Source organism: Eleutherodactylus coqui, chromosome 10 (assembly GCF_035609145.1).
Source record: "Eleutherodactylus coqui strain aEleCoq1 chromosome 10, aEleCoq1.hap1, whole genome shotgun sequence".
Lineage (NCBI taxonomy): Eukaryota > Metazoa > Chordata > Amphibia > Anura > Eleutherodactylidae > Eleutherodactylus > Eleutherodactylus coqui.
Genome location: NC_089846.1, coordinates 8,443,710 through 8,458,022, shown reverse-complemented (window position 1 = coordinate 8,458,022; position 14,313 = coordinate 8,443,710). Strand labels below are relative to the sequence as shown.

At 49.7% G+C, this 14,313-nt stretch overlaps 1 protein-coding gene across 2 annotated transcripts in view; it reads right to left on the bottom strand.

Annotated features, from left to right (window-relative positions):
- Positions 1-3,368: 3,368 nt before the first annotated feature.
- TTF1 (transcription termination factor 1) overlaps positions 3,369-14,313 on the bottom strand; it is a 47,519-nt gene continuing 36,574 nt past the window's right edge. For both annotated transcript variants that reach the window (XM_066580175.1, XM_066580176.1), the window contains exons 11-13: positions 12,929-13,011; positions 5,660-5,739; positions 3,369-4,022 (exon numbers count right to left, since the gene is read on the bottom strand). In XM_066580175.1, coding sequence (XP_066436272.1) covers positions 3,897-4,022; positions 5,660-5,739; positions 12,929-13,011 — 289 coding nt within the window. In that variant the 3' untranslated portion in view covers positions 3,369-3,896. The remainder of the gene's footprint in view (positions 4,023-5,659; positions 5,740-12,928; positions 13,012-14,313) is intronic.

Here is a 14,313-nt window from a genome sequence, read left to right as displayed (position 1 = left end):
ATGTACACCCCCAACAGCATAACAACTCATGATTGGCTTATTATGTAACGACTCTGATTAACATATGTTAACGCCTTCAGACGTATGCTGATAAACACGTCATTCCTAAGAAACTTAACTAGCATAGACTTTATCAATATTCCTGCCTGGACCAAGGAATCCAATACAGGAGATAAGGAACAGCTTTCCCCCTTACGAGACTGGGTATCCCAGGTCTTTCTTGTGAGAAACACATCTGGAGACAGCGCTAAATCCTGGAAACGGTGTGTAGGAGGGTGTTGGAAATACCACGCAAGAATCCAATACACACACCATGTACAATATTGAATCAGTTAACCATTTAAGTACTAGCTACTTTCTATGAAGGTACATATATGAATATATATATATTAGCCTAGACTGATGTAAAAAAAACACATGGCAAGGTATATATACATAATAGAATACATATTTTATTACTATAACACATGCCTAAGGAGGAGAAAGGGAATTGTCAACAGAACAGTGGTGGCGGTGAGAGGAGAGCATGGCTTTCACCAGAATATACAAGCAAGAAGGAAGGGGAAAGGGAATTCTAGCTCCAGAGCTCATAGATCTAGTCTTTTCTCCCTCCTTGGTGGTGTAAACTGGGAGAGTCTAATGCCTGCCCTGTAGTCCCAGGTGCAGAAGGTACAACTGAAGACCAAAGAAGGGAGAGGTCTGCCTCCTACAGATACTAAGCTAAAAATAGCTAGCTTGGTGTCTGTAGAAGGGGTATAGCTGGTAAGAGATAACTTTCTTTTGCTTAGTGTCATCTCGTTTCTCCAGCTCCTAATCATGGAGGAAAGGAGTAGAAAAGCAAAGAAACCACAGTTTCGGGCTGGTTTTGCAGCTGAGCTCCACTGACGTGAATGGGGCTGAGCTGCACTATCACACGTTGCCTACAGCCAGGTGTTGCCGTTGTTTTTGGAAGCCACCATGATTTTCTAATCCTAAACAACTCCTATAAGGGGCATGGCCAGCGACCAACATGGACGGTCGCACCTAAGTGAAGCTCCCCAGGGGTCCTTTATAATCCTGGTCATTCTCATCCTACTTACCTCTCTGATGCACCGACTGGACCTGTGAGCCCTGCGGCTGATGAAGACGTGCTGTAAGCGTCTTTCAGACCCCTTCTGAACACTGTGGGTCTCGTGCCTGAGCGCCGGAGAAGCTGTACGCCAACGCCCTGCCAACTTCCCGCCACGGGCCATCGGCGCTGAACACCGTGTGCGTCGCACTCTGCACACCCCGCTGCATCACGGGGGCCGAATGCTGACGCCTGGAGGCTAACCAGAGCCGATCCCTCTCACCCAACGAGGCCTTTCGGCGGATCGCAGCTCGCTCCCTCCTTGCGGCGTGTCTGGCTGCACCCGATCCTCCCGCCTGCAGATCCCTGTGACCCGTGGAGCCTGCCAGGTCCCGGACCGCAGCCGTCCCCCCGACCCTGGTGGCGCGACTCGATTCAAGCGCCGGAGCACGTGAGACTTGGCGCCATCGCCCTGCCGCTCGACTCCTGCCCCGACTTGGCGGCACGGTCTCCGGCAGACATCTTACATGCGGGCTCCGCTCGGCGCCGGCTATTGTTTCCCTGCTCGATGGGACTGAGGAGGTCCGCGACACACTGTTCCAGGCTGTCGTCCTGCTGCGCTGGGCCTCTCTGCTCAGCGGCACACAAGACCTGCGAGGAACCTCGACCCCACACACCCGCAGAACACGGCTGTACGGACCACTGCTGCTAAACCCCTGCTCCAGGAGACTACTAACCGTGAGTAGACCCCGGTCGGTCATCACCGGGAGGACAAGCGACCCGAGGGGAAAGCAGTTTATATCAGGAGAGGCACCCATTGTGGGTTGAACCCCCCAGCAAACGCCATTCTGCGGCCACTCTTACATCCGGTGCCAGGAAATAACTTTGGCTTGCCGTGAGGTGGCGAACAGCGGTTACGGCTGGCCCTGGGGTGTCTGTTTGACTGCATCTCACGGGCTGCCCCCCACCCCCACCCCAAGACACCACGAGACCCCACCGGGCCCCAGCGACTCGGCCATTGCGGCTTCTCACATTACTACCTTCAGTTTGATTTATCGGACCAAAATTCAGGCTCCCCCCCTGGAGGGCTTTCGGGACTGTGACCCATACAGAGATCCTCTCCCGCCCCACATATCTTCTTTCAATTATCATGGAACTACGCTCCTACAGCCTTTACTAACCTCCCGTGCTCAATATTTGTTCAACGTGAGTACCCGAGCCAAGAGTGGCTCCGCAGCCGAAAAACTCAGAGTTCTCCCGTACAGACACACCTGAACACACACCACGACTGATGCGACCCACTCAGGCAAAGGAAGGCGAGGCTGACCCTCGGCAGAATCCAGAACCCGCTCTGCGTCAACTTCTGGAGGCTATCAATGCTTGCAAAGTCCTTCCTCACGGGCAAAATAGACTAAATCTACAAAATATGCGGGGCAGGATAAGCGAGATGGAAGACCGAGTTTCTAGTGTTGAGGACTCCCTGAGGCCACTCCCAGCGGCAGTACAAACAAGCAGAATTCTGTCAATCCAAGACAGACAACCCAGAAAATCGCCTCCGCCGTAACAACCTACATATAAATCGGCCTACCAGAGAAAGTGGAGTGCTCTCAACCAGAGTCTTTCACCGAGAACTGGTTAAAATCTATACTGTGGAATGATATCTTCTCTGCCTCCTTCACCGTGGAAAGGGCCCATCGTGTCCCGACCAAACCCCCGTCTCCGCCCCCCCCCCCCCCCCTTCCTGGCAAGGATTTTGAACTGCATAGACTGTGATGTCGCCCTGCGCCAACTACAAATTCAGGCGATAGTCACATGCACAGGCGGCCACTGACAGGACACTGAGTGAGAAGTCGCTCACCTATAGGAGTCGCTTGGTATTTAACAGAACTAAAAACCAAATGACCGTGGGCCCGTGTAAACAGGAGCCAGTCAATATTTGGGCGACTGCAGTTTACGGTGCATGGAGGCGGGTGGGCCGGAACGAACCCCGACTGCTCCACCTGCCTTCACTTATAGGGCCATCGCTCCTGTATACGCAGAGGAACGATAGTCAGTCTGTGCGACGGCTGTTGGATGTTTGTGCCCCTTCAATCCTCCCGTGTAAAAATACTTTAAGCATACTGATGGGCCCCATCAGAAAAGACACTCTGTTGGGAAGCAGTTCAGGATAAGCTTAGTTCGTTCTGCAGAAAGTGGATTCGGGAATACTGAATATACAAGAGGTTTTTTAAAAATAATTAGAATGCCTTTTTATTAGATTTTTACAACAATAAAACAGTTTACAAAAACAAACTCTACAACCCCCCCCCCCCTCCTCCCCGTCTCTTGTCATAAAGTCCAAGCTGAAGTCAAGGAAAATACCATCCATCAGTCATTATAAAAATAAGCCTTAAACATAAAAGCCAGCAAAGCTCCTGTGAATGCTAGCCCCTCGCTCACATAGCCGCGGGCAATAGCTGAGGGCAAGCTGTGGGATACCCGTAGCAATTCCACGACAGCAAAATCTGCTCCTAAATGGCGTGGATTTGGACACATTTTTGTGGAACAGCTGCGGAATTCAACCCTCGTATTTCAAAAATGCTGCAAATTCATGGTGGAAAATATCTGCACCTTTTTGAAGATTTTTTTTTATTTTCCTCCACCCGGCTTGTACTGTAAACGCTGCGGAATTTCTGCAGCGATTCCACAAGCGGCAATTCGATTACGTTTCTGTCATGTCCGAAGGCGGCCTTATCAGATTTGTCGGTGCAGATTCTGCCTGCAAATCCACGACTGCTGCAGATTTAGTCCTTTAAAAGTCGCGATATACTTTAAGTGAGCCACAGGCATCCATAAACTGATAGAGTTGCTAACGAGTCCTCACAACCCCACAGAGTCCTCCTCTCCTAACGACATCAGGAGCTTCCCACTTGGCTTCAAGTTCAGAGTATTCCTGAAACATTTCGCTGAATAAGAACTCGTCTTTAGTCTCAGGCTATGGAGATATAAGAAAAACCAGAGATTTACAAGCGAGGATACAAATATACTTATTGTCAGCAACACCCATCCTCTAGAAGGCGTATATACCCAGTTGCCCGAAAATAAGACAGGGTCTTATATAAAATTTTAGAGGGAGAGGGGGAGAGAGAGAGGGTGGGAGAGAGAGAGAGGGGGTGGGAGAGAGAGAGAGGGGGTGGGAGAGAGAGAGAGGGGGTGGGAGAGAGAGAGAGAGAGGGTGGGAGAGAGAGAGAGAGGGTGGGAGAGAGAGAGAGGGTGGGAGAGAGAGAGAGAGGGTGGGAGAGAGAGAGAGAGGGTGGGAGAGAGAGAGAGAGGGTGGGAGAGAGAGAGAGAGGGTGGGAGAGAGAGAGAGAGAGAGGGTGGGAGAGAGAGAGAGAGAGAGAGGGTGGGAGAGAGAGGGTGGGAGAGAGAGAGAGGGTGGGAGAGAGAGAGAGGGTGGGAGAGAGAGAGGGTGGGAGAGAGAGAGAGAGAGAGGGTGGGAGAGAGAGAGAGGGGGGGAGGGAGAGAGAGGGGGGGAGGGAGAGAGAGGGGGGGGAGGGAGAGAGAGGGGGGGAGGGAGAGAGAGGGGGGGAGGGGGAGAGAGGGGGGGAGGGGGAGAGAGAGAGAGACTCACTGACAGTAACATATCCCTCTAGAAGTTGACGGATGGATGAAACTTTCTCTGCGTGATTGTAATGTTGAAGAGATTACAATGACAGAGCAAAAACGACCATTTATTGTGGAGAACCGACCCCTTGTAGGGAGGCTCTAGTACCTTGTTGTACCACCTCTAGCTTGGATACAAGATGTGATATGGGCGGGCATGGAGCCTCTAGTACCCTGTTGTACTGCCTCTAGCTTAGTGGTCTGTCGGCACGTCCTGAGCCTGGTCACCTTGTGTGCCCTCACACATCCACTGGTCCCAACACCTCCTAACAGTCTGCTCAGACAGTCCTCTCTACTGGTGGTCTGTAGGGGGCGTCCTGAGCCCGGTCACCTTGTGTGCCCTCACACATCCACTGGTCCCAACACCTCCTAACAGTCTGGTCAGACAGTCCTCTCTACTGGTGGTCTGTAGGGGGCGTCCTGAGCCCAGTCACCTTGTGTGCCCTCACACATCCACTGGTCCCAACACCTCCTAAAAGTCTAGTCAGACGCTCCTCTCTACTGGTGGTCTGTAGGGGGCGTCCTGAGCCCGGTCACCTTGTGTGCCCCCATCCACTGGTCCCAACACCTCCTAACAGTCGGGTCAGAACGCCCGGTGGGAACAATTCATCGATCCGACCATCCAGCTTCTCACATCCCAATAATGCGCCCCCTCTCAGACTCTGGTAACGGGGTGACATCTCTTCTCTGCGTCGTAGAGGCGTCTAGTGGCCAACAAGCTCTACAAGCAGAAGAGGTCACTACACACAAGGAGCCTCCAAGGGCCTCTTATAGGCCAAGGGGGGGACCACTTTTAGGGCCTCTGGTGACAAGACCGTTCATCTAATCACCACAACTCTCATCATTTACAGATCTGCCTGAGATGGAACTGCATGCAGCGTTTTGTAGCAACTTTTTCTGGGGGCGCGTTTGTTTTTTGTTTTTTTTTTTGACAAAGAGTGTACAGGGAGACCCAGAGTAATGACTTACCTCTATTGGGAATTCCTGTGCAGCAGACAACTTGTCTTCCAGGCGTGGCAGCTTCACGCTGCATAAGTAATTCACAATTTCTAAAATGGGAGGAATGTGACAGATCAGGAGAAGAAACCAGAAAGAACATTTCCCCTTCCACCGTCTCATGACCAAGGGTCATGGATGCTCCTGCGTCTAGGTCACATTCTGTAGTTCTGGTATTCCCACTTTTAAAAAATCATAACTTTATTTTTCGGTGACCTATCTGCACAGGGCTTGTTTTCTTGTGGCACAAGTTCCAATTCATCAAAGCACCTTTTAACGTATGATACAATGCATTGGAAGACTTACAAACTTCTGGAGTAGGACAAAGTTGCAAAGAAATACAATTGCACCTTCTTTTCTGGGGGGGGGGGGGGGGTGTTACAGCGTTCATGGTGCAGCAAAAATGACATGTCTGTTCTGTGGGTTGATGCGATTTCAGCAATACCAAATTTATATAGTTTAGTTTAAAAAAAAATTTAAAAAAATTGCTTTCTGTCACCATTTTTGACCCCCACAACCTTATTTTTCTGTCGATGGGCCTGTGTGAGGGCTCATTTTTTGGCAGCTGACCGGTTGTTTACATTGGTATCGGTTTCGGTAATATGCTTTTTCATAGCCTTTTCTTCAATTTTTTTCTTGGAGAAGCGACCAAAAAAAGCAAAATTCTGCCATTTGAGTATCTCTTTCTGATGGAGTTAATTTTGTAGTATTAACAATGTGATATTTTAATAGATTGAATCTTTATATATGCAGCAAAACCAATTTTTAGATTATTTTTATTTATTTTTTTTTTAGATTAAAAAAAAATAAAATAAAATAAATCTTTATTTTACTTTTTATTAGTTCCCACCGGGGCTTTGAACTTGCGATTGTTTGATTTTTTTATACTATAGTATTGCGATATACTGTGTTTTAACAGTTACGTCATGGGGGTTCGGGATGTGTATGGAGCGGGATCCAGGGTTGATCCCGCTCCATACAAAGCGGGTGTCGGCTGTTATTCACAGCTGAAACCCGCCTGCAACAGCTGCAATCAGCACTCGTGCTGATCATGGCTGTTAACCCTTTAAATGCAGCCATCTATTCTGATAGGGATAAATCAGAGTTCGAGGATCCAAAAGGCTTCACCCCCCTGAAATGAGATCATGGGGCGCCATTAGATTGCCATTGCGGTCAGGGTCCTTGGCTCCCAGGGCTGTCATGATTGCCCATGGTGTAGCTTCATAGACTGCCTGTCAGATTGCAGTATAAAGTAATACAATGGTGTTACATTATACTGCAGGAGGGATGAAACCATCGCAACTTCAAGTCTACTATAAATACAAAAAAAAAATGTAAAGATTAAAAATAAAAAAAATTAAAAAAAGCTATCTATTACTAAAAAAAATAAAAAGGTAAAAGTTAAAGACAAAAACCTTTTTCTATATTTATAATGAAAAAAAAATGAAGTTAAAACATTTGAAATAGCTGCTTCCGTAAAAGTTTAATTATCAAAGGGACGTATTATTTATCCCTCACGGTGATCATCATTAAAAAATAAACACATCACAAGTGCCCTTTTCCCTTCTGTATCATTGGGGAACACAGCAGAGACCTTGGCTATAGCTTCTGCCACTAGGAGGCGACACTAAGCATAAAAGTGTTAACTCCTCCCACTAGATATACCCCCCTGCAAGCATCATGCTAGCTCAGTTTTTAGCTTAGTGTTGTAGGAGGCAGACGGTCTCTCCTACAGAGACTATTTTTTCATCTTATTTTTCAGTTTTTCTTCGGAAGACCTGGGAATAACGGGGAGGCAGGAATCTCCCAGTTAACCCACCGAGGATGGCGAACAGAGGATAACTAACCTTCTGTTCTCTGCCCGATCCCTCAGAAGACAAGGAGACACATGCAGGCCCTAACCTGGATGGGACCCGCCAGTCATAGAGCCCCCCCCCCCCCTCCCTTCCTAAAGGCAGGCGATGGTTGGGAGAAGCTCTGCTGGAGCCGGGAAAGCACCCTTCCTCGGTCAAGAGGTAAGTATGTGGCTTTATTATGTTAGTCCGCCGCCCTGCGGACAGAACAGGTTGCGCTGCCTCTTGTGTTGCACGGGCCTACAACTGCTGGGCTCCTGCGGCTTGTGTTTGCGCTGTCTGCACCTGCTGCGCTCTGGCAGCTTGTATTTTGCCGCTGGCGGCTTATGCCAGCGCCGCTCGCAACTGGTCTGCCACGGCAGGTTGTACTGTTGTGCATTTGGTTTTACTGCCCACGGCCAGTGTTTTGTGCCACCGCCCGCGGCCGGTAGTGCTGCCGCCACCAGCGGATCGTACTGCCGCCTGCGGCAGGGCTGTGTTTAGCCACCATGCGGCTCAGACATTATGGTGGCAGTGCGGGGGGTACTTTTCCCGCAGCGCTGCCCCTGATCTAGCGCGCGGTCGTCTGTCACCCAGCGCCGCTACTTTCATAGACTTGGACGGCACCGCGAGCCCTTCCTCTCCCTGCTGGCATGGTTTGGAGCCACGTGCACCGGGTGCCGCACGCTATGTGACGTTTGTCACCGGCCTTGCACTGCCCTCTACAGGAACAACAGTCTCAATTTTGAGTCTGACCTGTCATTTCTGTTTCGTTGGTAGGCTGGAGTGCAGGGCCGCCAGCCAGGTTTTTCGGTGTATTTCACCGCTGAGCAGATTGCATGACTAGCCACGTACAGCTTGTGTTTATGACCGCCATAGGCTGGTGTATACGGGAGGCCCGTTTTGCCAGCAGGCGGCGGTTGTTCAGGGCTATGCTGACCACTCGATATGTGCCTAGCACCATCCATCCTCCTCCCCTGTTGCCCCTCCTGCAGTTCTCTGCAGCCAGGCTTACACAAGTGTCTGTGTGCAGAAGGACACTACGGTAGCTCCCTTGTTGCCCCTCCTGCAGTTCCCTGCAGGCAGCCATACCGCAGTGTCCGTATCCAGGATGACACATGGACAGGGGTGGCCAGACCCACATACCAAGTGCGCACTCGCTACGATACGAGATGTACATCCAGCAGAGATTATCTCGTTTTACGGACTAAGTGCGTGAACTCTTGTCAGCACTACTCTAGGCTTGCTGATTGCGCCCCATGTCTACCAAGCATGGGGTTGAGTTTTTCCCTGTCGGTAATACCCTGCAGTTCCTGCAGTCAGTCGTACCGCAGAGTCCACATCTAGGATGACACGCGGAGAGTTGCCGACCAAAGCCACAGACCAAGTGCGCTCTCGCTAGATACGAGATTACATCCAGCAGAGAAGATCTCGTCTTACGGACAACAGTATGCAATCTCTTGTCAGTACTTGCAGGGAGTCTCCGGACTCATCGCTCCCCATGTGTGCCCAACACCGGGTTAAGCCATGTCGGTTGGTAACTCCTCTGCTACCTCTCCTGCACTTCCCTGCAGGCAGACGTACCGCAGTGTCCATGTCTAGGATGACACTGACAGGGGCGGCCGGAGCTACATACTATGTACCAGCCGGAATAGATCTCATCTTACGGACGACAGGGTTCAAGCTGATTGTTGGCAGTACTCCAGGCATGCTGAGACCTGTGAGCCCTTCCGTGCCTGAAGGAGCACATGCACTCGTCCGGGGTTCCCCTCGGTAGCTTCCTGGTGCCCCTCCTGCAGTTCCCTGCATCAAGGGTCTGAGTCCAGGATGACATGCGGACAGGGGTCAGACAGCCACGGATTATGTGCGCTCAGCGGTGCAGTACGACATTACATCCAGCAGTGCATATCTCGTTTCTACAATGTTTACTTGCACTGATTTCAGCTATACTCCGGCCTTGATGGCATGCCGGACCAAGTTGAGCCTAGTCTAACGGCTAGCTGCCCTGCTACCCCTCCTGCAGTTACCTGCAGGCAGCCTACTGCAGGGTCCGAGGTCAGGATGACACGTGGACGGGCCGGCTGGAACCATGTACGGTATGACACGAGATTCACCCAGAATAAGTCGCCCTATGAACATTATTATCGAACTGCCTGTGGGCTTTTCTCCAGCCTTGCTGAGACCTGTGGTACTTTCCAGATGGAACGAGTACTATCACAGGAATGTCCGCTCTGTAGCGGGTGAGCTCGCGCACCTGACCTTTACCTAACTGCTAGCTCCCCTGGGATGACCACCTGCAGCTCCCGGCAGGCAGCTTTATGGCGTCTCTCCGATTTCAGGACAGCCGCAGGCTGAAGCGGCATACTATGTCGCCGAGAGTGACGTGCAACCAGTGAGCATCTCGTTTTTCCGCACAGTCCGGACTCATGGGCAGTCTCAACTCCAACATGGAGCTGGGGGGCTATAGATATGCCTATGGGGTGCATTTCTGGTCAGCTCTTTGCCATGCCTACCCACTTTGAGTCGGCTCCCTCTCGGGCGGTCTCAGAACTACAAGACATCTTGCGTTTTCTAGGAACCTGAACTGCTAGTTCTATCAGCCGTGTCCGTATGGATGTGGGTAGCTCAGGTCATCTGGACTACAGGCAGGATACTGTTTGAGAAGGAGCCCCCTGCTGACCCTGATGGGTGCAGAACAGGCCACGTTTTTTTCCTTTATTGTGGATGGAGAGTGCTCCAAAATACAGAGTACTTCTACGGCCACAGTCTAATTGCGGATCAGGTGTAGGGCGCTGATCCTTAGCAAAAATAGTTCATCCGATTCCCTTGCGAGACGAATTGTATAGGGAAGTTAACATGTCCAACGGAGGTAAGGCAGACGGATCCAGACGTTCGCTGCGATCCTCCTTGCATTATTGCTTCAGGAGACAGTGAAACAGTATATACTTGTACTGTCGGTAAATCCTTAGAGTTCGTCCCTCTCTACTGCTGAGGTTTCCTCAAAAGGACCAGTGAGAGTCCCGTACCGGGATACCCTTGCTGCCTTGCTGTGCAGCTAATCCTTTTGTACCTAGTGGATTCGGGCGGTTGCAATGAATCCCAGTACAGGTCCAGCCCTAGTTGACTATCCAGTCAGTCGCCATTCCAGAGGACAGACGTCTTCGGAAGCCCATGGTTTCATGCCGAAAGTGGACACTGTGGGCATTGGCTTAGGATCACAGGACGGAAGGATCTCTTCAGATTAGACAGCCGACGTCACGGACGGGGGTTGTTAGGATATGCAGCATCAGTGTCATGCTGCGTTTCAGTTATGCGGCCTAGGGCCAGAAATCAGTCCTGGGGTTCTAGATTCCACCCACATTCTGGGGGTAGTGAGCTGCGTATATGACTTCTTCAAGAAATCGAACTGGGAACTTCCCGTCGCAAGCCTTCCAGCCTTGGGCAACACGGGGAAGCGGTTGTGAATGGCAACAAGTGGTTTCTTCATTGGTGTCTGGAATCAACCCACTTCCCCGCCCCCTCCACTCCCAATGGCGGGACTGTGAAGGTGATATTGACAAACCTGGAGGTATATGGAAACTTCCTTAAGTTTCGGCGCTGATGGCTCCATAGCCTTGTTTTGGATGCCGATTTTGTACCGAAGGTTGTCATCAGGAGACGGTAGTTATCGACCTTTTGTATATTCTCTCGCCGCCGCTGGTACCAGGATCAACTTCAGTGAAGTATTCGGTGGGCACCAATCTCAGTAGTGCCTCGTCCCGAGGAACACTCCGGTGGCAAGTGGGCTCGGTCTGACTATGCAAGAGTACCTCTCTCAGGTAGCATTCTTCAGTCACGCTGGTTTGCTGCTAGTAATTCCGGCAACTCTAAGTGGATTCCTGATTTTCCAAGGCGACTCCTTGCTCCGGCCAGTGAAGTTATATTCTCAGGCCGTGTTACGGCTCATATTACTCGGACGGCGGGTGCCTCGTCGGGAGCTCCTTATCAGGAGTTCTTTTTTCCTCCTGGAGGATGGATGGGTCCGTTACTCAGGCCCCTTCTTGCTCCGTCTCTAAGCATGCTGGATGCCTAGGCATCCATTAACGCTAGTCGTAGTTAAAGCGCTGAGTACGCTTCTTTACACATGCGGCTTCTTATATTTTCCCAACCCCTTGGGTACTGCTCTAGAACGTCCCAAGGTCTTTGCTGTGTCCCCCAATGATACAGATGAGAAAGAGATTTTATGGTAAGTTCTTACAAAAATCTAGTTTTTTGGTCACCCCGTCTCCAAGAAAAAAATGTAATAAAAAGTAAACAAAAAGCAGTATGTACTCCAAATTGGTACCAATAGAAACTACAGTACGTCCTACAAAGAATGAGCCTTGGCACAACTATATCGAAAGACCAATACAATAGTTATGGCGGTCAGAAGATGGGAGCAGAAAATAAAATATCTTTGGAAAAAAATAAAATTAAGTAGTGCAGCAAAAAAACAAAACAAAAACTAACCTATATGAATTCTGTATTGTCGCAATCGTACTGAGCCATAGCATAAAGTTATTTGTATTTTTGCCGAAGTGTGTACGCTGTAGAAAGAAGATCCTCCTCCAAATATAGCGGAATGGCGTTTTTTTCCCATTACACGGTACATTAAATAGTAGCATTGAAAAATACAACTTGTCCCACATAAAACAAGCCCTCATACAGCAACGTCGATAAATAAAAGAGTTCTGTTTATTGAGAGTCGGGAGGAAAAAACGAGAGAAAAACAAAAGGGTGTTCTTGAAGGGTTAAAGACATGCCACAAGGCTATAGGTATGTCTTTAATAGGCAAGCTATTATGGCAGCCCTGGGGCCCTGCTGAAGTCCCTAGGCTGCCATAACACCCATACAGCCACCCCGCGATCTTATCATGTGGGTCCGCTCAGGACATTTAAATGCCGCTGTCATAACGGACAGCGGCAGTTAAATGGTTGCCAACTGTGATCAGAGTTCTCTCTGATCCCAGGTGATGTGGGCGGGTATCAGATGTGACAGACAGCGGATACCTGCTGTGTATGGAGCAGGTTCGGCCCCCAAGTCGGCTGCATACAAAGCATGTGCTGTGGATGACTATTTACATCCTAACTGCACAGGAAATCTGCAATTAGGACGTAACAAGATGTGTGTGTCATGAGGTGGTTAAATCACGTAGTGGAGGGTCCCGGCTGTAGAGTCCTGGAAGTAGACCACAGGCAGCATACTACAGTCCGCCAGCGTCTGCTCCGGTACAGGCAGAGTCGTCTGTACTTACCTTTATCAGTCACAGCAGGTTAGCTCCCACCAATATGGCTACCGGTAAACTTGACAAATGACAGGCTAAATTACAAAGAGTATAACGGCACAGCAACTACCAGCCCACATAAATACACCACGAAAGGCGACAACATACCGTATAAACGGAGTTCCTTCCAGTTCGGGATATTCATTTTCATAGCGATAAATCTGTTTTGGACGAGGAAGGGCGGAGCGTTTCTGAAAGATCAAACGTTTCACGTGATGAAGCGATCACATCATTTATCAGGAGCTTCCCCACCCAAGGAGAGATCTAGCCCGGCTCCACCGGTTACTATGGCTTACCTCCTTAGCGCAACATTTGCAGTTCCAAACTCCACACTTAAACGCCCCCTTAAAATTCCAGACGTAACACTTCTAACTGGAGTAAAAAGTTATTTGGCTGGGGGGACAAGAAGGGGCTAAAATATTCTTTAAGGTTGTGTTCTTACAAAACAATCCCTGTTGGTCTTTGAGGAATGTCCTTGGTGAGAAAAGGGTCTCCTTTTAAAATTTCCCAGTGTCTGGAAATAATAGTCTTCAATTGTGCATGTTGTGAACTGAGTTTGAGATTTTTTTCCTTTCCTATTCGTAGTCCTCTGCAAGCTCGTATTCCATCCCTGAAAACATTGCTGTAAAATCGAATTGTTCAATAAAAAGTTGATCAGAAGTGCCGTTTCTCTTGAACTAAATCAGGAATTAGCTCCGCCCCCATCCTGCCTCCCCTCATTGCAAATAGTGCAGAGGGGCGGAGAGGGGGCGGGAGCTCAGAGCACTGCTCCTGGCTCTTCTAGCCTCCTCCCCCTGCAGAGAGGGACGCCGTATATCGGCCGGCGTGAATATGCGGATGATATATGGTCGTCTGAAGCCGCCCTAAGGCAGTACAATGGACCCGTTCTCTTTTGAGTCCCACGACTAGGTGGAAATAGAACCCCTCAAATTGTTAAGTAGGGGGAATGGGAAGGATAACACCCAGGGAAGATAGACTGGGTATCGCCCGAGTTTGAAAATGGCCTATTGGCCGAAACGTTGCTGTAATTGTTTGTGATGGAGCAATAAAGTCTCTTTGGATTTTGCACCTCTGCATTCTGCTGGAGCCTTCTTTTATATTTGTGGATATCCTAAGGGACAGTGGGTTCAGACTCCTTTCTACTCTGGCAGTTGCATTCCTGGTCTGACCCTGATTAGGTACTACAGTGTTGCTGCTGGTGCAATTCTTTTCTTCTGGCTTTGACCTCCTGAACCCAGGCATCGGAGACATAGGCGAGGCCGATTTAGCAGAATAGAGAAAATACTCCAAGCAGCCTGGATAAATTTGGTGAGGACCGACCGTCATCTGGAAGATTTAGCAGAGGACGACCTTGAGTGGAGTGGTCATGGAAGCCAGTAGGGTTTGGGCTTGAAACAGGGTCCTTGCTTTAGATCTTGTGATGTTCTTGTAACTTACAAGGCCCTGGGACTGGGGGAACGAAAAGAACAAAACTGAGATCTTTTCCTCTAAGT